Here is a 19,391-nt window from a genome sequence, read left to right on the forward strand (position 1 = left end):
TAGAAAGCCTGGGAGTTAGCTGCAGAGCCTTACCTTTGAGTGAGAACTTCCTCATGACATTCTCCACATCTGCATTCTCCTCCGAGGCCTGCTTATCCTTCAGGTCCAGACTCTCTTGCAAACTGCTTTTAGCAGTGGAAAATTCCTTCAGCTCATCACCAAGGTGTGTGGCAGAAGAATTCCCTAGCTCTAAGCTTCCCCTCCTGAGGTTGGCATACTTAGGCTCCTTCTGACCATCACCCTCCCCGACTCTGCCAAGGATGGGGTAGGAGGGCTCCACTTCCTCCTCCACGGCTCCTCGTGTTTGAATGTGACTGTCTTCAGCAGCTGCAGTCAGAGAATTCTTGCTTTCCGTCTCTCCGGACTCCTCCGGCATTCCTTTGCTCCCACTGTGCTCTGCCAAAGGCCGCCAGGCTTGTGGTTTCAGAATGCTTCTGACTGGAGAGTCTGAGTTTTCCACAGGAGAAGGAGACTTATAGTCAGGGGCACTTGCACTGTTGTCAACAGACGGCTTTCGAAGGTCCCCTGCATATGTGGGAGCAACTGCAGAAGCCATGGTAGAAACAGAGGTGTTCACAGTAGGGGAGAAGGAGATGAGCTTCCCACTCTGCACCTGGGAGTGGGGGGGGACACAGTTTAGAAGCAGCGTCACCAGAGGGGACTGGCTGGGGTGGGGATAATACACCTGCAGTATGGCCTCCTGTGATGCCTTACTAGATAGCCAGCCTGCATGGTTACAGAACACACAGAACAAATCACAGACAAACATTCTGGGGAGGCAGCTTGCCTCTGCTTTTATAGTCAACCACAGTGGACTCATTCCAAGCAAGTTATGAACAAGAGAGGAAGTAGCAAACGTGGGTCTGGTTCTTCCTTAGGGACGGGAAGATGAAGCCACTCATAGGCTCACCTGTTAACCCTGTCCTGTACCATAAACCCAAGAGCAATATTGGGCAGCTTTATACAAAGCAAACACACACACACACAGACACACACAGACACACACAGACACACACACCCTACACACATACCACCCCCCCCACACACACACCACAGTTAGATCTTACACTCTTACCTGCTCCACCTCTCCAAGTGTGACCGGCTGGGTCTGATACCTTGCGTTCATCCTCCTCTGCCGCACGTCTATTCTGTTTCGGGTGGAAATGGCTTTGGAGACTGGCTGGGACAATTTGTTAAACAAGGCCAATTTCTCTGCTAAGCTCAGAGTGGAGGAATCAGGTTCGCCTGGTTCAGCAGACTCTCTGCCCTCATTTGCCAGGTCCCTGGCTAAAGCCTTCTGGTGAGCAGATGCCTGTAACCTAGAAGCAAGGAAGGGGAGGTCAGCCATACAAAGGAAAACAAAGGAACGCCTACCACCAATCCATATGGTAACTTTCTTTAAAAAGGTCGCATAGTTTGTAAAGAGGTCATTTTCCCTAGTGGATTTGGGCGAGGGGCACTTGGCTGTTTAGCTATTAAACACGACAGAGAGTACAGAGCAAGAACAGGACACCAGCACCATCAGACAGGCAGACGTTTAGCTCTGAATCACAGCCATAAAGGAGATCTCCTGTTTAAGGAATTGGTATCACCCTGGATGTACCTTCCTAGAGAGACATCCTGGATGGCTCCTATCACAGGGGCTAAAGTCACTCCTGCCTCACACATCCTCTACAGACACTGCTCGGAGGCTGCCTCTTGGTTGTGAATGGTTAGGGACAGTGTGGCCTCCTGTCAGTGACACAGTCAGCAAAAGCAGCCTTTTCTCTGTCAAAGTGTGGTTTGCACATACTTTCTCTCCGAGGTTTCTGCCAATTCCCAAAGTTACTTAAATGTAATTCTCTGTAACTTGAAAGGCAAGGAAAATCTCAGGTGATTAAAGACCCCCCCAACCAGCTGGGACTTGGGGGGCCATGGTAGCACAGCTCCAGGAAAGCAGGTACAGAGCACAGAAAACAGCAACAACAACAGCAACAACAACAAGGACAGCAACGACAGTAATAATAATAGCTTCCACTGTGAGGGAGAGGAGGCTCCAGCCCAGGAGGGCAGCATAATTCTCAGCAGGTCTCCAAGACAACACTGTCTCCGGCCGGCAGCTCTGTTCTAAGAAGGATGCTCTGCCTTCGTTCTTATTCATCACTGATCCACAGGGAGCCCCAGACAGGCAGCCTCTGTCCGGATGTCATGAGAACAGTGGGTGAACAAGAGTAGCTGAGGACCGGAGCTTTTCGGGGAGGGCAAGCATATCTTTCTCAGACAGTCCAGCTTCTGGGTCAGACTGCTTCAGCCTGGCTCTGTCATGTAACATCTCTGAGTCTTATTTTTAGCTCTTGTGTTTTGGTTTCTCACAGCTAAGACAAAGTGGGTATTTAAATAGCTATGAACATAATTTTAAAACACTAAATCCTATAATTTCTACAACCAATCCTAATGTCTAAAGGCATTGTCTCCTGTTTCCAAATTAGAAAACAGGAGTATCTGGTTTTACTCTAGCTTTGCAAGTACACATATTTAAAAATAACTAGAAGTCACCAACATTTCAGTTTCACGTTCATGCTCCATTTTAAAATTAGTCTCTATCTGTTAGTATTTTAGATAAAAACGTCTTTGAGGAATGACCATTTTTATGTTAAAAAAAGATATATACATAAGTCAGTATGACCTTAGTTAGTATTCACACAGGAAGCAGGCAGATGGGCTATATCACAGACATTAATGGTACCTTGCACGAAACAAAACATCAAGCATCTGAGGAACACTCACTGCACTGACTTGTGTGTCAGACACTTGAAAGGCATTTAAGGCTTCCAGATGCACCTGCTTCCTTCCCAGCACCGCGGCACTGGGCACTACATAGATGCACCTGCTTCCCAGCACCACGGCACTGGGCGCTACATAGATGCACCTGCTTCCTTCCCAGCACCACGGCACTGGGCGCTACATGCAGCAGGGTGTGTCCAGTACCTGGAAGGCTGCACAGTGCTTCTAGCTACAGTGGGGCTAGGAAGTCTCGCCATTACGGGGTGGGTGACCCCAGAACACGAAGCAGGGATAGGTTCACTTTAAAAGCAATGGCCAAAGGAGGAGCATTCATGAGGAGAGAGAAGAAAAGAAGCATTAAAGAAGGCATTAGCTGTAAATCCAGAAACGCAAAAGTCAAATATTTTACCAAAAATATTTGCTAAACACTTTGAAGGGGAAATGAATTGCAAAAGAACTCTGGAAAGCAACACAAATGGAAGGAATCAGAGGCACAGGCTGCCCCGAGTAAACGGACAAGCAGAGGAGTAAGCTTGAAAAAGACTCAGCTTAGAGCAAATGGCCTCATTTTAAGAAGTCATTTACAAAGCGAGTGTCAACCACAGCCAGGCAGGAGAGTCCAGCCACGGTTTAGGGTTAGGGTGTCTGCTACAGTGTCTACCAGTCAAGAAATTAATTTGTAAACAAATGGCTGTGCTAAGAGTTGTGGGAAAGTGCACACATGTGTCTGTCTACAAGCACATGAAGAAAGGGAGGAGCCTGAGGCTGGGAGGTGGCTCAGTGGTAAAAGCACTTGTCCAGCGCACACAGGGGTGGGGAACGCCATAAAGGCTGATGACCTCACAGCAGGCTCCAACAGCGAACCTGCAAACAGAGGTTCTTAGGGATGCCACCACTCCACAGAAATGATTTTAAAAACTAATGAAGACTCTCACTTGACTGGAGCTGCTAACTTCGAATGACCCAGTCGAGGCAATCTCAGCATACCAGCAGTGCAGGCCTCTTGTTTTTTGGAAAGTGTCCAGCCGCCAATTAATTTTTGGACACTTTGGCGATGGTTTATAAACAAACTGAGTGCTTATTTTTTTTAGAGATATGCACTAAAATATTTAAGGATGAGGTGTCTGTGGTGTGGCTGAAGAGAATGCATATGGAGGAAGATAGCCTAGGAGCCGGCAGTCACGGAAGCTGAGGCCCATCCTTGTTCATCTACTTTCCTGTTTTATATTTTCATTGTGAAAGAGAAAACACAGGGATGAAAATGCTTCAGAGGTAAGCCTAGGACCTACAACAGGTACATCCCATCGCTGTTTAGACAGCAGGAAAAAAAACAAAACAAAACAAAAAACCAAAAGTAAGTGCCTCTCTATGGCTTCCAGCTAAACGGCCTCATTCTTATAGAAAATTCTTGAATCTCCCTTTAAAGATAAGGGCACAGGCCAGGCTAAGAACTGCCCCAGAAACGCACGTGGCTGCAATGACCACTTCCTCCGTGGTGATGGGCTGTGTGTGTGAACGGTCCTGCAGGCGACGTAGCCTCTGCTCCACGGCTGCATTTCTTGAACGCCTTTTTGGGATGCTGTGCTCATCAAAGCATTTCTCCATTTCCTGCAGTTAGAAAATGTTGTGAAATCACATGAATTCAAAGAAAAAATTGGGGCAACAAAATGTCTGTCTGCTGCCTTCCTGGAGGATCTACAGAAGGGGACACCAGTGAGAAGCCATCACAATGAACACTTAATGCTGGTTGGCTGGGTGGCTAAAACCAGTCACAACAGACCCTGAAGCGTGGTTTGAGAATGCCAATTGATGTTCTGTGGTAAAGGCTTGCTTGGTCCCAGATTGGTGCTGGTGGAATGTAAGAGGTGGGACAGAGTTCAAGGTTATTGGCCCTCAAGAAGGATTCCAGAATCCTGTCTCTTCCTCTCGTTCTCACTTCTGTTACCAGGTGGTGAGCAGCTTCCTGTGCTACCTGCCCCCGTCATAGAGTCCTTCCTGCCTCACCACAGGCCTGAAGCAACAGAGCTAACCGCTCACACAGAACCTCTGAAGTAGTGTGACAGGATAAACTTTCAGTTTTTTATTTTTTTAAAAAGGTGATAACCTGAGGTATTCCGTTACAGTAAAGGGACATTGCCTAACTCAGCTTGGGGAGAGAACAGCAGGTGCTGTAGGTGAGGAAACATGAGGCTCCCGAGAGTGTGCGAGGTGCCAGAGCCCAGGCATATTTCTCAGTAGAAGTTATGGTTTCTACTAAGCTACACCATTTGGCACACCTTACCCTGAAAAGCAGCCTCTTGGCAGCAACGCTCAGCTTGGCCCGTTCATCCACCTTTTCTTCATCTGTAAAAGCCATGAAATAAAAACTGAACCCCATTAGGAAGCACACACGTTATCTCTGAAATGCTTTTCAAGACTGACCTGACTGTCCCTTGAATCCAAGAAGAGAGGAACTGACATCACAACTGCGATGTCTCCCCTGCCAGGAGCCCATGCTTTCTCCTCAGTGAGTCCTACTAAGTTCCATTGCGATTCAGACCAAACTGTGTCCAGACAGTGGTGTTTATTCAGTAGTCTGTCTGAGGGTATTTAAGAACGGGTCCTAGGAGCACTGCCTTGCTGAGCAATGGCAGAAGTCACTAGTAAAACATACTTTTTAGGTGAAATGGCTGTTCCGTATTGTTCACTGAACAAACCTCTTAATTTCAATCAGAAGCTAAGAGAAGCCTTGTCTGTGCGTTTCAGGTAGGGCTCCCAGCAAGGCAATTTGAAAGAAAGCAAGAAACTGATGGGCTCCAGGTTTCTTCTCCCACAAAGTCACAAATCTTAGATCCAGATTAAATCTAATCTGGACAAAATGTAAAGGAATAAGAAAGAAAGGAGATACTCGCCCTCGACCACTGGCAATTCTGAACCAGAAGGGTACCTAGGAAAGACAGGGACAGAAAATGACAGTGATTAGTGGTGGGCACACAAGCTACACATGAAACATCATGCAAGGGAACCATCTTAAAGACACACTGGTGCAAGCTCTGGCTGGAACTACCAAACAGCTGTGAGCAGACACTGTGGAGCGTGTACACACAACTCCAGCCTGGTGCACACCTTGTGAAGAAAAGGTAGACATGGCAAGAAGTTATGGCATGAGGACTGGGCATACTGCTGAACTTCATAACTTCTATACATTTGCATATGATGGTGTGATACAGAATGTAAATTTAAGAAGTAAGCTGTTTATGAGTCCCGAATTCCTTATGCTCAGTGGAGGATGCTTGATTCAGACACCAGTTTAATGGAAGCATAAAGGACTAAAAGTGCTGACTGAAAAAGCGTTTCTTCACATCTCATCTGTGAGCAATTGGAAACCACACAGAGATCCTTGATAGAAAAGCAACATTCTCTGGAAATACATTTCAGTAATAAAAGAAGTTATCCTCATAGCTGAGAAGGAATAATTCTGGAACCCTATGCAAATACCATCAGGCCCTCCAGGGTAATGAGCACTCTTGTGCTTGAACTGCTAAAAGTACACACACACGTGCCTACCTATCCGACTCCTTTCGTTCTGCTGAAGTTATAGGTTGAGTTCTAAATCGCTCAGAAGTTTTTCTACTTTCACCAGGAGAAAGATAGCGTCTTGGTTTCCGAGACCCTCTCTCCCGTTCCATGGGCAAGCCAATTCCTTCAGCTGACCTCTCAACCCGGGATTGGCTTTTAGGACCACAGGGCAGCAAGTGCAATATGGGGGGCGGAGGGAGAAGAAAGGGAGGAAGGGGAGAGAGAGAAGGGTTGTGGGAGGGGGAGTGAGGGGGAGAGAGAGAGAGAGAGAGGGAAAAGGTTTATGCATCTCAGTGAGTCAAGACAGAGTGCTAGGCTCTACATGCAGCCACCATGCACATCTGCATGTGGGACATTCTAGAGACCCACTCCTCCGGAGCCCCATTAGTAGGCAGAAGCAGAATGGTAGTGTGTGAGCCATTTCCTGTACACTCTGCCCTGCACACACTTGTGAGCTAAGCTTACAGGACACACCATAGGTGGAGAAGTGAATCGTCTGCAAGGACGTGCAAGTGACATATCAAAAGGATGTTGGGAACATCACCTACAGTTCGGGTTTCTTGCTGGCTCTGGTCGACTCCATAAATACATTCCGGAGCTGGGCAACAGAAACTCTGGTGTCCAGAATACTGGCTTCTGCACCAGGCCCTTCTACCCTGGGACTCTGCAGCTCCAGTGCCTGCTTTGGGGTTGCATCCTTGTGTCTGGGGGCCTGGAGCTGCGGGGGACCCGTGTAATCCGAGAGAGAACGGGCCACAACCTTGCGCTTCTTTGGTGATGCCTCCTTTGAGGGACTGGTCGATGTGGCATCTTGGGACACAGGAGCACTCTGAACATACAGAACCATCTCACTCCGGCCAGTTCTCTGAACTTGCTGCTCCCTCTCAGGTTCTACGTTGATGGAGCGAATGGTGGCCTTCTCTAAATCTTTATCATCAGAGGGGTCTTTGTGGCCTCTCACAAGCCCGTCATCTTCTGAGGTCAAAAGTGATTTGCGGTTCCTCTCCAGAGGTTCAGGGGAGAGCTCATCTTCTGCTTTTGACTCATGAATATGGAGTACTGGTGCGTCCCTTGACCCACCTTCTAGAATCTTCAGGGTGGTAGATTTTATAACTTTTGGGGTGGCTGACCCCACCCAGCTGCATTCAGATGAGCTTTCTGGGGTGTCCATGGTCACCACCTTGATGGCATGAACAGGGTCAGCTGGCAGGACACCGCTCCGGCTTGGCCGCAATGAGCTCACTGCTTTGCTGGTGACCCTATCAAAGGCGGAACTTTCTGACTGGATAGACAGGAAATGAGCTGGTGCTGGCTGCTGTCTCCTCTGAGTTAGGGACTCTGAGGTAAGTTCAGGGCTGCTTCGAGCACTCTCCTCTTTCACCAATTTTTCTCTAACTTTAACTCTTAGGAAAAAAATAGGATTTATGTTGCAAGGTATAGTAATCACCAGAGGAATGGAAGCATGCACAGACCGTGGACAGTAGTGGGACCAATTCAGAGAGCACGGGTGAAAGCACATTTGGGCACTGAACACAGACACTTAGGTAACTGGAGGGAAATCTCCACATTCGAATCCATATTCTAGCGTGGTCCAAAAGTTCCATCCCCTGGAAACCTGAGAGTCACATGCTGTCCTGAGCGAGAATGGGCTTATCCCAGGGAAACATCTAGCAGACCCAGGAAGCTTCCTTTATACCTACCACTGCAAGCACTTCGAGCACGGAGGTGGTGCACATGGAGTACGCCCAGGTGTGGGCTGTGGGGGTGGCTGGGCGCTCCAGAGAAACTTACACTCTCGGAGTAGATGCAGCCATGGCACTGACCACCAGATGTGTAGGCATTTGTGGTTATCTTATGCTTTCTCCTGAGCTAACATCACCTCTCATGAAGTGCTGAGCACGCGCAGGCTTTGGATGCTCAGCTGACTACGTCATCTGATCCCAAGACAGGACCACCATGGGAATGTTAGGCAGAAGTATTTGCTAAGAGAATCCTGAGCTCTCATCCTCCCCTTCCCCCGCCCTGTCGCTGCTATGCCCTAATTAAAAAGCAACCCAATTAAAAAGGGACCATCACTCCGAAAAAAAGAACCAAAAAAAAAAAAAAGGGACCATTAGTTGCTGTTTCTAATTTTTAAATATTTGAGATCAAAACTGTAAAAGACGTCAAAAGCTGCAGACCCTATCCATCTCCACAGAAGCCCAGAAACACTGCTGAGGGCCCTACCTGCCCTCCCAGCTCAGGGCTTCACCTTTAGAGGAAACAGTGGGCTGTGGGAGGTGGGGAGGGACGACTGTGCTGCCTGGTGTGCCTGGTGTGCATGAGGCCTTGTATTTAGTACCCATCACACAGAAAGGATCAGTACCACAGGCGTTTGCAGAGCATATGACTTCCTGCTTAGCAAAGAAGACACATTCAATTAGCACCTGTGAGTGACTTTTTGAAATGCCACACTGAAAGGGAAAACCATCTGACCTGAGGTGGTTGGTGACCAGGCACAACTTTCAAAAAGTACACAGAGCTCTTGGGATAGGACAAGAGAGTTCCCGGGAACATGTAAAACTTGCATTTCACTTAGTCGAGTGGGCAAAAGCGACTCTTTAGAACAAACACATTTTAGAATTGTCTTGGGTAGACCTCCTATGATCTATCAAGTTCATAAAACAAGCTCTGCTTTCAAATAGAGCAGTGTCAGTAGACTTCCTCGAGGAAACACCAAAGACACATATAAAGGTATGTATGAGTGTTTGGGAAAAAGCACCCTGGGCTGTAGTTTTCTGAGAACTAGGCAGTGCAGGAGGGCGCTGGTCAGAAGAGAGAGCTGCGGTTAACCCCCTCCCCCTTCCTCCTGAATCCCCCCCATGGATAAGGGGGATTCTTATCTGAGGCGATCTCAAGAGAACAAAGTCAGTGTCAGAAACTCAATGGGACCTTTGTCTGGCCAGTGACTTGTTCATTCTTAATTCTTCCGCCTTTCTCCATCATGAAACGATTGGGGTTTCTGTCTGCTCTTAGGCCATGTGCCCTAAATTTAACTACTGAGAATTAGCTACTGATTTAGAAACAAGAAAACTAAGGCTGGTGCAGAAAAGGGTTATGGGCACGGTAGGGTGTCTCCAGAGGAGAGGTTCATTACCGCCCCCTGTTGGCAGATCGGCAGAGTTGTGAGGAAGCGAGCAAGCAAGGAAGTGAGTTAAGTTAGAGACAAAGGAACCAGGAAGGAGAACATCAGCCAGGGAAAGGGCAATCCGGGAACACGATTAAGAAGCAGCTTACTCCCGAGCACACGGTTTTCAGAGGCGTTGCAAAGAGGAGCATGGCTATGAGTTAAGTGTGGTAGAGCAGGAGAAGCAATGGGAGGAGAGGAGCGTCCACTGTGCATCAGCCACACACGACCAACTTGGGATGTACCTGGAAGGCCAGTTGATAAGTGAGGGCGTGTCGCCTTCAGAGTCTCTCTGCAGAAACCACTCGTGTGTGGGCCTCCCTGTGCTACTGTGCACAAGAAACACGAGTTTAGCACATCGCTGTAAAAATGGTAATGCCCGTGTTCACATCTTTCTACCATAAGCAAACTCCAAAGTTTGCTTGAAGGAAAGAGATTCTCAGGCTGGCTTTTGGAAAGACATAAGTACTTGGTGCATTTAGAGTTTAAATTTACTTATTGGAAGGTTTTGGTCACTTGGCTCAGTACAGAAAACAAATAGTGAAAATAAATGAATCTAAAGCCACTAGAGAAAATGGGTTTTAGTCATGGAATTAAGAGTGTGTTGTAGTCACACTCTGTTGATCCTTACAGGAAGTTGGAATTAAAATAGAAGGAAACTTAACTTTCATGAGCTTCATTGAGACACATGGGTAAACAGACAAATGTAAAAGGTGACCATGAAAAAGGATACACACCAAAGGAAGGAAGTAAATAAAAAGAAACTTTGCCTGTTACACAGCTCCCTTTTATCTTTTTGTATCAGTTACAAATGTCAATTTGTAACCCAGGCCACCCAGATAAATGTCTGACTCCTATAAAGACCTGAGAGGCAGCACAGGTAACAAGGAGAAAAGGTCTTTATCCTAATCAGGAACAAGCCTTGCATCCATGAAGACATCTGGATCTTAACTCAGTCAGACAAAGTGCGAAACTGATAGTCTCACAGTCATTAAGAACCAGGCTGAGATACTTTTTTGATAAAAATTACAGGCAAGAAAAACCTATATAGGTAAAGTAGCTACCATACATCATATGTTCTTATTAAGGACTTACAGAGAAAGCACGGAAAGCCTGCCCTGAATTCATGCAATAGCCGTGGGTAAACTGGAATGAATGGCTGTAACTCCTGCCTCAACCTCTCAAGTCCTAGGATTACAGGCACGAAGCATCGCTGTACAAACAGGGAGTGGCAGTGCACATTGTGCCCGGCTCGAATCTGGCCTTCATGCGCACCAGCTAAGCACTCTACCAACCGGGCAACAACCTCCAGACTTAGAATTCATTTAGGAGGTGTTGGGAGTGAGCCAAGACCCTGCTGTGCTGAGGGAACCTCCACTGGCAGAAGACTGCGGAGTCACTGGGGGAGAACAAGGAAGCAGAAACTCCAGGTGAATGGATTGGCTTTTGATGTGTGATTGGCCAGTGAGAGCTGGATTTCCATCTGTAGTTGGCCAGAATCACCCAATGAGACCTCATCCCAAAAGTAAAAACAACAACAACAACAACAACAACAACAACAACATCAACAACAACAACACCCAAACAAAACCTCGTTACAGCAAAGTCTCATGCAGCTCTGATTACAGGAGGGTGGGATTCTCCCACCTCATTTAGTTTGGCTAACTGTTGGGAATCATCTGTGTGGAAGGCTGTTGTTGTACATACAAGTGTGGGTACAGCAATGGCCACACTACTAGACACAGTTTACAATGGAAATCTCTCCCACACACATCGGCTACTATACATTCTAGACTGGCATTTTAGCAAACATTCATATTGAAGTCAAAGGAACTACCACTCGCCAGGAAGGACAGAATTAGATGAAAAACAGAAAGAAAATGAGTTAACCACTTATTAGCAGCAGAACAGCCTAAGACTCCTCTTTGGAGAATGGATCTGAGACCTATTTCCCACACTCTGCCCTAGTGTCCACAGAACACGGTAGCTGCTGCCCAGAGCTAATGGGAGTCAAGGCAGGATGAACACCCAGGTACTACACTTTGCTGCAGACATCTCCACAGGTCATGGATAGATTCCATAGGTCATGGATAGATGGGCAGCAACCACAACCACGAGGACCTGAGGGTCTGGAGACTGTTTCAGGCCTTGAAGCTCTCACGAGGAGATGAGCAGACAGTGAAGGAGGAATGCCCATGGCAGTCTCTGCTCTGCCTTCCTAGATACATTGTATCCTGATACATTGTCCTTTCATCTCTGAATAAGGAAACTGACGGGCAGATACAAGCTCACACTCAGGCTGACGTGTGTGTGTGTGTGTGTGTGTGTGTGTGTGTGTGTGTGTGTGTGTGTGCGTGCGCGTGCGTGCACGCCTGTGCATGTGTGACCTGATATATGTTTACTGAGCTCCTGGTATGGACAGAATACAAAGCTAGATTAGTTCTGAGGAGTAAAAAAGATCAGCTAGGCCACCAAACCCTTGCACCGAGGTAGGTAAGAGAGATACGGTCATAATCCCAGGACGGCAAAGGCAGAGAAAGTCAAATTTCTGCAAGTTCTGTAGGCCAGCCTGGTCTACACAGGGGGTTTCAGGCCAGTCAGGGCTACATGTGTTATTGTATCTCAGGGAAGGGAGTGTGATTTATCTGTGGGCAGGTGCTCGAGACGAGCACTGATTAGGCCCTAACCCACAGCTCTTCTAAGGTCAACTTTCAGCTCTGTTCTCCATGACTTCTCTGCTGTCTTGGAGAAGCGGAGCTGGAGAGGGGCTGGGGTATGGTGAGAAAGAGCTAACGAACACGGCTTTTCTAGAGCGAGTCTGCTCTCAGAATAGGGGTCGAGCTGAATTTCATTTTCCTCCTCTAAGTCACATGACACACAGAGAACGAACGGGGTGACAGGTGGTGCTCAGGCACACAGCAGCTGGGGACCCGAAGGAGAGAGCTTCTGCATTTCCACACAGAATAACATTATTCTCAATAAGAAAATAAAAATTGCATAAACGATTGAAGGAGAGTTTGGTGGGAGCAGGAGTTCATAGTTTTGAAAGGCTGACTAATCCTCAAGATCAGCCGACATGTTGATAATAATCCAGTGTTACTGGTTAACTCCTGCTTCCAGACTCACCCTTCCTGACTCACAAGCAACAATTAACCCCAGGAACGGCCTTCTTCAGAGGACGCAAAACTTGCGGTTCCAAGGGATAGCTGGGCCTGACCTACAGCCCCTACTTCCGTAGAATGTGTTCTCTTCACTTCTTCACGATAAAATGTGCCTTGATTCCCAGGCATGTGACAGGATGAGCTAAGCACCCATCCCTCTATCACTTACAGAGTTTCTCCATCACCTTATAGAATACTACATAATCCCTGAACAAATGCATCACCCGGGTAGACACTGCCCTAAAGCTGGTATTTCACTAGTAATTCAGGGCACTCCTGCACGAGGAAGTGATACCAAAGTTGTCCCATGAAAATCAGAGATTAGACCAGATTAGATTCCTCATTTTCTTAGACGGATGTACTTTTTCTAAGTAAGCATCTGTTGGGCTCTTTGCTCTCTATACGAAACATCTGGGGAGGGGCTAGCTGGTGAGTCTGCTCAACAGGTAAGGTGCTTTCCACCAAACTTGCTGACCTGAGTCTGATGACCAGGCCCCAGATAGTGGAAGGAGAGAATAGACTCCTGTAAATTGTCCTTTGACTGTCACAGGCACAACACAGGTCACACTGCAAACACACATGTCCCATATGTGCATATGCAAAATACGTAAATAAAATGTAGTAATAAAACCCAACTGAAGGTGTTTCAATCCCACTTGGATTCAATCCCAGTTGGGAGGGAGAAGAAAGCAATCATGGAGGGTGGAGGGAGGGAAGGACCTGGGTGGGAGAGGGGAGGGAGAAGAGAAAAGGGGAACAAGATCAGGTTTTGGGGTGGGGGATCAGGAGTGAAGCCAGCAGAATGAACAGAAACAGGCAACCTCAGGAGGCGGGAGGTGGGGATCTCAGCTAGAAGGTACCAGAAACTTAGGAGGTGAGAGAATCTCAGGACTCAAAGGGAGGGACCTTACATGAAATGCTCACAGTGGGGAGAGGGAACTTGTAGAGTTCATCTCCAGTAGAAAGACAGGGCATCAAGTAAGAGGATGGAGCTGCCATCCCACAGTCAAAAACTCCGACCCAGAATTGTTCCTGTCTAAAAGATTAGCAGGGACAAAAATGAAGAGACTGAGGGAAAGGAGGTCCAGTGAGAGCCCAAATAGGGATCCAGCTCAAGCAGAGGCTCCAAGGCCTGACACTGTTACTGATGCTATGGTGTACTTACATGGCTGCCCTCTGAGAGGCCCAATAAGCAGCTCAAAGAGTCAGATGCAGATACTTACACCCGACCAACAGACAGAAGCCGGGGACCCCTGTGGCTGAATTAGGGAAATGCTGGAAGAAGCTGAGGCAATGCCACAGGAAGACCAGCTGTCTCGACTAACCTGGACCCCTGAGATCTCTCAGACATTGAGCCACCAATGGGCAGTATACACCATCGGATATGAGACCCCTGACACATATACAGCAGGGGACTGCCTGGTATGGCCTCAGTGAGAGAAGATGCACCTAAGGACCTAGAGACTTGAGTCCTCAGGGAATGGCAGGGTCGGGTGGGGACATCCTCTTGGAGACAGGGGAGGAGGCACTGGATGAGGAACTGTCGGAGGGCAGACCAGGGCAGACCGGGAGGGGATAACGACAGGACTTTTAAAAAAAGACTAAAGATAATTAAAAAAAATACGTACAGGATTTCCTTTTATAGAAATAGCTGAACTACATGATGCACTTTTTCTATGAAATGTGTGCTTCTAGGCAAGACACCACTCTACAAAATACCTGGGAATGGTTCTCTCCGTTTCTCAGTGTCAAGTACTTGAGTCCCAACACTGAACAACGGTCCTCAAAATACTTCCTTGGGACGTACAGAATCTAATTATTTCAGAGACTGGCATCTGAGCACCTGAGACTAGATGACTCAGTACATGGTGACAGACACCTGTGGGTCTTCTAAAACTTCAGCATCTGAAATGCTTGCTTGCCTCAGCTTCCTCACTGCCAGGTAAGGTGGAGTAGATGTTTATCAGGGAAACCAACGAAGAGATGCTCCCAACATGTACTTAAAATGAACACAATAAGGACATATTCACATACAGGAGTGTGTGTATACATATGTACATTTAGCTGTGTATCATATACAATCATTACCCCAGAATAAATTTGCTGGACTCTAGGGTTTCAGCCCTTCGGATGTCACCCATAAAACTGTTGCTTGTTTGAATTGAAAGGGTGTTTAGGAATCTACCCAGACATCCAACTGACCCTTTAAGCTAGGTATTTAAGTAAACCATGTTTTCACATGGACAGCAATTTTTTTTCAACTTAAATTTAGAAACAGTGCTTGCCTAACAAGCACAAGGCCCTGGGTTCGGTCCCCAGCTCCGACAAAAAAGAAAAAAAAATTTTAGAAACAAACATGCACTGTCTTCTGTCATCTGACTTCTGGAATTTATATCTGCCCTTTTCCTTTTCCTACACAGAAGCTGCTCCTGTGTTTGACTGGCCCTTTTTTCCAGGGCTTTCTCTCAGTTGTGGCTCTCTTTACTCTAGAAATATTTATGTAGCAATGCCTTAGAACATATATTTTTATCAGTTAGAATCTTCTCCATAAACAGAGACACTCCCCCACCCCCGTTTGTTCAGAAACACAGCAACAGTCCTGCATGAGGAGTTCTGTGTAAATTTCCCCATTTCCCTGCTTAATTGAAAAGAAGGCACTGACAGAGATGGGGAGGGCAGAGGAAGTAGGGACAGCTTCTAGCTCTTACAGGATCTGTCTGGACACTATAGAAACTACAACTGCAGTGAGGAGACCTTGGGACATCTGTGATCGACAAAGAGGAACAAATGTTCAATGCTTACCTGGCTCGCGCCTCTGTAGACAGTGGGGAGTCACCGGGGAGGCTCGGGGAGGCTGGCTGTTGCAGCGGTGAGCTGGGTATGTGCTTTGGAGACCTGGGCACTTCGGAAAAGGAGGTGCTGCGCTCAGAAAAGAAGGCAGAGGAACCATCTTCTCCTAGTGTGGGCTCTTGGACTCTTCGCTGGTTCTCCACATTGAGCAGCAGCTCCTGGTCAGACAAGTTGCTTCCTAGCGGGGCACCGTCCTGGGACACCACCAAGCTGGTCCTGGGCCCTGACTCCGTCCTGGAGTGCCGGGAACTGGCATCTTTGCTCTGTTCTTCTTGCTTGTCACTTTTCCCTCTTCTCTCAGCTACATCCGGGTCCTTCCGAGATTTGGCATATCGAGACAAGTATTCGGAGTCGGTTTCAGGGTCCAGGGTCAGCCCGTACTTCTCCGCCAGCTGCCGCCTTCTCTCTGCTTTGTATCTTGCGATCCTTTCCGCTTTGGACTCCAGACTGTGGGTGTCCATGGAGCCCGAACTAGGGATGCCCGAGGTTTCTGTGCCGTATTTAGGAGTTTGCTTTTCAAGGGAGGACCCAGGAGTGTCTTCCTCTTCATTGGATCGCCCTGCAAGAAGACCACAGGATGTAACATAAGAGGCCAAGCACAATCTTGTGTACCAACACAGAGTCCACCACACTGTCTGCCACTCACGGAGGGGCCAGCCTAAAGTCACCTCACTAGGCTGGTATCTGCCCCACACACACTCCCACGGGCCTCTGCTCAGCATCCATTCCCCTTTATTTTTATGTTTTGTTTTTGAGTTTACTATTTCACACGAGGCCAAAGGGCAAGTTCAGATTCTTCTAGGAAAGATAGAAGACACCAGAACTTCTGTGATTTAAAGAGATGGATTGTGGTTTTCACAATGCTCAACAAGGTAATTGCTCTTACAGATGTGGCTTTGCCCAGTTTCACACACACACACGCGCGCGCGCGCGCGCGCGCGCGCGCGCGCGCACACACACACACACACACACACACACACACACACACACACACATCAAAACTGTTTAATTATTTGAGAGCATTTGAGACCCTTAAGTCGCTTGCTAGGCTGTGAAATCAATTACTACCCTGCTCTGAGAAATACTGACTTGTTCTTCATTTGGAATATTTCTTCAGCTGTGTCTTTTAAGTCCACGTGAATGAAATATACGCCCATGTTTACAAGTTCCCAACAACTTCTTTTGAATTATAACAAGATTAACCAGAATTTACTTTTGAGGTTGGAATGAAATGGGAAGAGGAATCCGTCCTTTCCTCGTCTCTAGAGTAGCTCAGTTCCTACTGTAAATAATTCTTTCTTGGTTGTGCATGCCTATAGCACCAGCATGTGGCCGAAGCTAGAAGCCAGTGAGTTCAAGCCAGCTTGGGCTACATAACTTACGTCTAAAAATCAAGACCTAATTTGCTCACTATATCTGATGGTTAGGTTATATGTTATATGGATGAAGACATTATGAACACAGGGGTTTGTTTCTGGTAGTTTTATCTATTCTTGGCTCTCCCATGGTTCTTTATCAAAAGTCATGAATGGCAGCAAATTTAGCATGGAACCATGAGATCATGAGCGCTTTCTGAAGAGGAACCTGGTCAACAATGGCTAAAAGAAGCACCTCAGAGTCTGAGCCTGGGACAGAACCGGGAAGCTCAGCCATGAGCGAATATACTGTTGCCTCCAAGGTCAGGTCGGGTAACCAATGTTCATGACTAGGCATGCCCAAGGAAAAGTCAAGTCATACACAGCATGTTGAAAGTTAATATGCAATACATTTACACACATGAAAATAGAAGGCTTCTGTTGCATGAATCCTGAAAGTAGTGACCGAAATCACGCATGGCCAGCCTTGCTTTTAACTTCTGCTTGGAGAAGCCATCCCTTTGCTGGGCATCTGGACACCTAGTATAACCGAGGGACACAGCAGGATACTTCCTTTACAGATAGACATTTACCAACAGTCTTTGACGCAGATCCTGTGGTGAGGAATGAGAGTGTGGGGAGATGGACACTATGCCTGCCCCTGGTGAGCCTCTGTCTAGAGGGGTCTCATGGCCAGAATACTTAAGCACCGTATATATGCACAAGTGCGTTGTTGGATAGGGTGGTTAATATTACTCTAAGTGGACTCAGAGTCATTTCCAGAGAGGACTAACTGAGAAGGAACATCTACCCTGGTGTAAGTGGTACCACCCAAGGGGCTGGGATCCCAGACTGAACAAAAGAGTGGAAAGGAAGAAAGCCAAGGGAACGGCAACAGCTTCAGTCCTGATTCCTGACCATGTGTGTATGTGACCAGCTTCCTCTCCCTCCTCACCACAACGCCATGCCTTCGGTGCCATGAGGGACTGTACTCCCCAGACTGTGAGCCAGTATCGGCTTTTCCTTCCATTAGCTGTGTTGGTTGGTATTTTAAACTGGGTATCAGGCGTCTCATTCTCCAGCACTGCAGGATCATGAAGGTAATGTTCTGGCATGACAAGGGCCCTGCCTAGCACTGTCAGGTTCTCACCAGTATGAGGGCTTGCAGGATCTGTGGCGCGCATGTATCTGGGCGTGTCCTCTTCCAGCAGCCGGTGAGTCACTAGCCCTGTGCAGCTCTGCAGCAGGATAGGCTGGGGGTCATTTTCTATTCCTTCTAAGCGCCTAGCAATTCTTTCTTTTCTGCACAGTAGAGCAAAGAAAAGCACAGTGAGGGTGGACTGAGGCCAAGGACAGACTCCACCATGCCGTGATAAACGTCTCTGACCACCAGTGGCACAGCACAACATAGTTTACCTTTTCATTTCTAAAAAGTCTTTTCTCTTTGGTTCGAAGATTTTTCTTAATTCTGCAACTGCAACAGAGCAGAAAAGAATTAAAAAACAGTGCGGTGTTTAGTGGCTAGGTGTGAGTATCATTTACTCCTGCAATGTACCTTCCTACCAGACAGGACTCAAATGCTGGTTCTCAGACCCCTTGTTTATTTTCAAGTAGGAAGGGAGACACTAAACACATAGTATGTACACGCAGCACCCACCTCCTAACTAACTAACCAACTAACTTACCAACCAACTAACTAACTAACAGGTAAACTCAGATGGGCTAAAACAGTAAGGCTTATTTTTATTTGTAAGCCCTCATTAGTAAACTGGTTTTTATGCTTGTTTGTTTTTCTTGCAAGAAATCCCAGTATCTACCTATTTTAAATTTTTGTTACGTTTACTGATGTATAGAAGCTTTTAGCTTGTAAAGCATTTGCACAGTCTATGCTTTGAACTCCCTGGGGCCATCTGTAAGTTCCTGGCTTGCACACACAGCCACTCCTCTGTCAGCCTGTCATTTAGTCTGTAAGCATTGGCCAGTACATAACTGTCTTCCTTTAACTGTAGTTGAGAGCAAGTCCTGAGCCTCAGCAAAGGCTTCACTGGAAGGAAGTGGTAACATCTGCTTCTACACTATAATCTAGGAGATGATGTCATTCTTCTAGAATCACTAAGAACCAAGAACTTTGTGTGATTGAGGGTTTTAGCAGGGCACTGACTACAGGGCAGACCAAGATGACAAGAAATTGCTTCTTTGCAGAGATGGCCAAAGTTGGCAGAGAATGGCTTTTAGCCCGTCCCTGTCTTTACTACATCAATTTTCAAAAGCACCCGAAGGCCAGGAGTTAGCAGAAAAAGAAGGTCACAAAGCAGAGCCATCAGGCTAGGGGAGGAGCCATCAGGCCAGGGGAGGAGCCATCAGGCTAGGGGAGGAGCCATCAGGCCAGGGGAGGAGCCATCAGGCCAGGGGAGGAGCCATCAGGCCAGGGGAGGACCTAACTGGATGGGGAAAGGCTTGCAGGTAAGGAGAGAGGCTGATAGTTTAGGGTTAACATTTTGATAGGTCGACTCATAGGAGGAACACAATAAAGGAACA

The 19,391-nt window shown here is 47.2% G+C and overlaps 1 protein-coding gene across 21 annotated transcripts in view; it reads right to left on the bottom strand.

Annotated features, from left to right (window-relative positions):
* Svil (supervillin) overlaps positions 1-19,391 on the bottom strand; it is a 195,599-nt gene that overhangs the window by 52,411 nt on the left and 123,797 nt on the right. For 5 of the 21 annotated variants that reach the window (XM_006254030.5, XM_063276626.1, XM_006254031.5 and 2 more), the window contains 12 exons: positions 18,270-18,327; positions 18,004-18,155; positions 15,451-16,057; positions 9,733-9,816; positions 6,870-7,724; positions 6,310-6,474; positions 5,655-5,689; positions 5,045-5,106; positions 4,232-4,371; positions 2,968-3,063; positions 1,076-1,319; positions 34-613 (listed from right to left, as the gene is read on the bottom strand). In XM_006254030.5, the coding sequence (XP_006254092.1) occupies positions 34-613; positions 1,076-1,319; positions 2,968-3,063; positions 4,232-4,371; positions 5,045-5,106; positions 5,655-5,689; positions 6,310-6,474; positions 6,870-7,724; positions 9,733-9,816; positions 15,451-16,057; positions 18,004-18,155; positions 18,270-18,277 (3,028 nt within the window). In that variant the 5' untranslated portion in view covers positions 18,278-18,327. The remainder of the gene's footprint in view (positions 1-33; positions 614-1,075; positions 1,320-2,967; positions 3,064-4,231; positions 4,372-5,044; positions 5,107-5,654; positions 5,690-6,309; positions 6,475-6,869; positions 7,725-9,732; positions 9,817-15,450; positions 16,058-18,003; positions 18,156-18,269; positions 18,328-19,391) is intronic. The other 16 variants (NM_001108416.3, XM_017600615.3, XM_017600623.3 and 13 more) reach the window with 10 other exon arrangements.

The sequence above is a fragment of the Rattus norvegicus genome, chromosome 17 (assembly GCF_036323735.1).
Source record: "Rattus norvegicus strain BN/NHsdMcwi chromosome 17, GRCr8, whole genome shotgun sequence".
Classification (NCBI taxonomy): domain Eukaryota; kingdom Metazoa; phylum Chordata; class Mammalia; order Rodentia; family Muridae; genus Rattus; species Rattus norvegicus.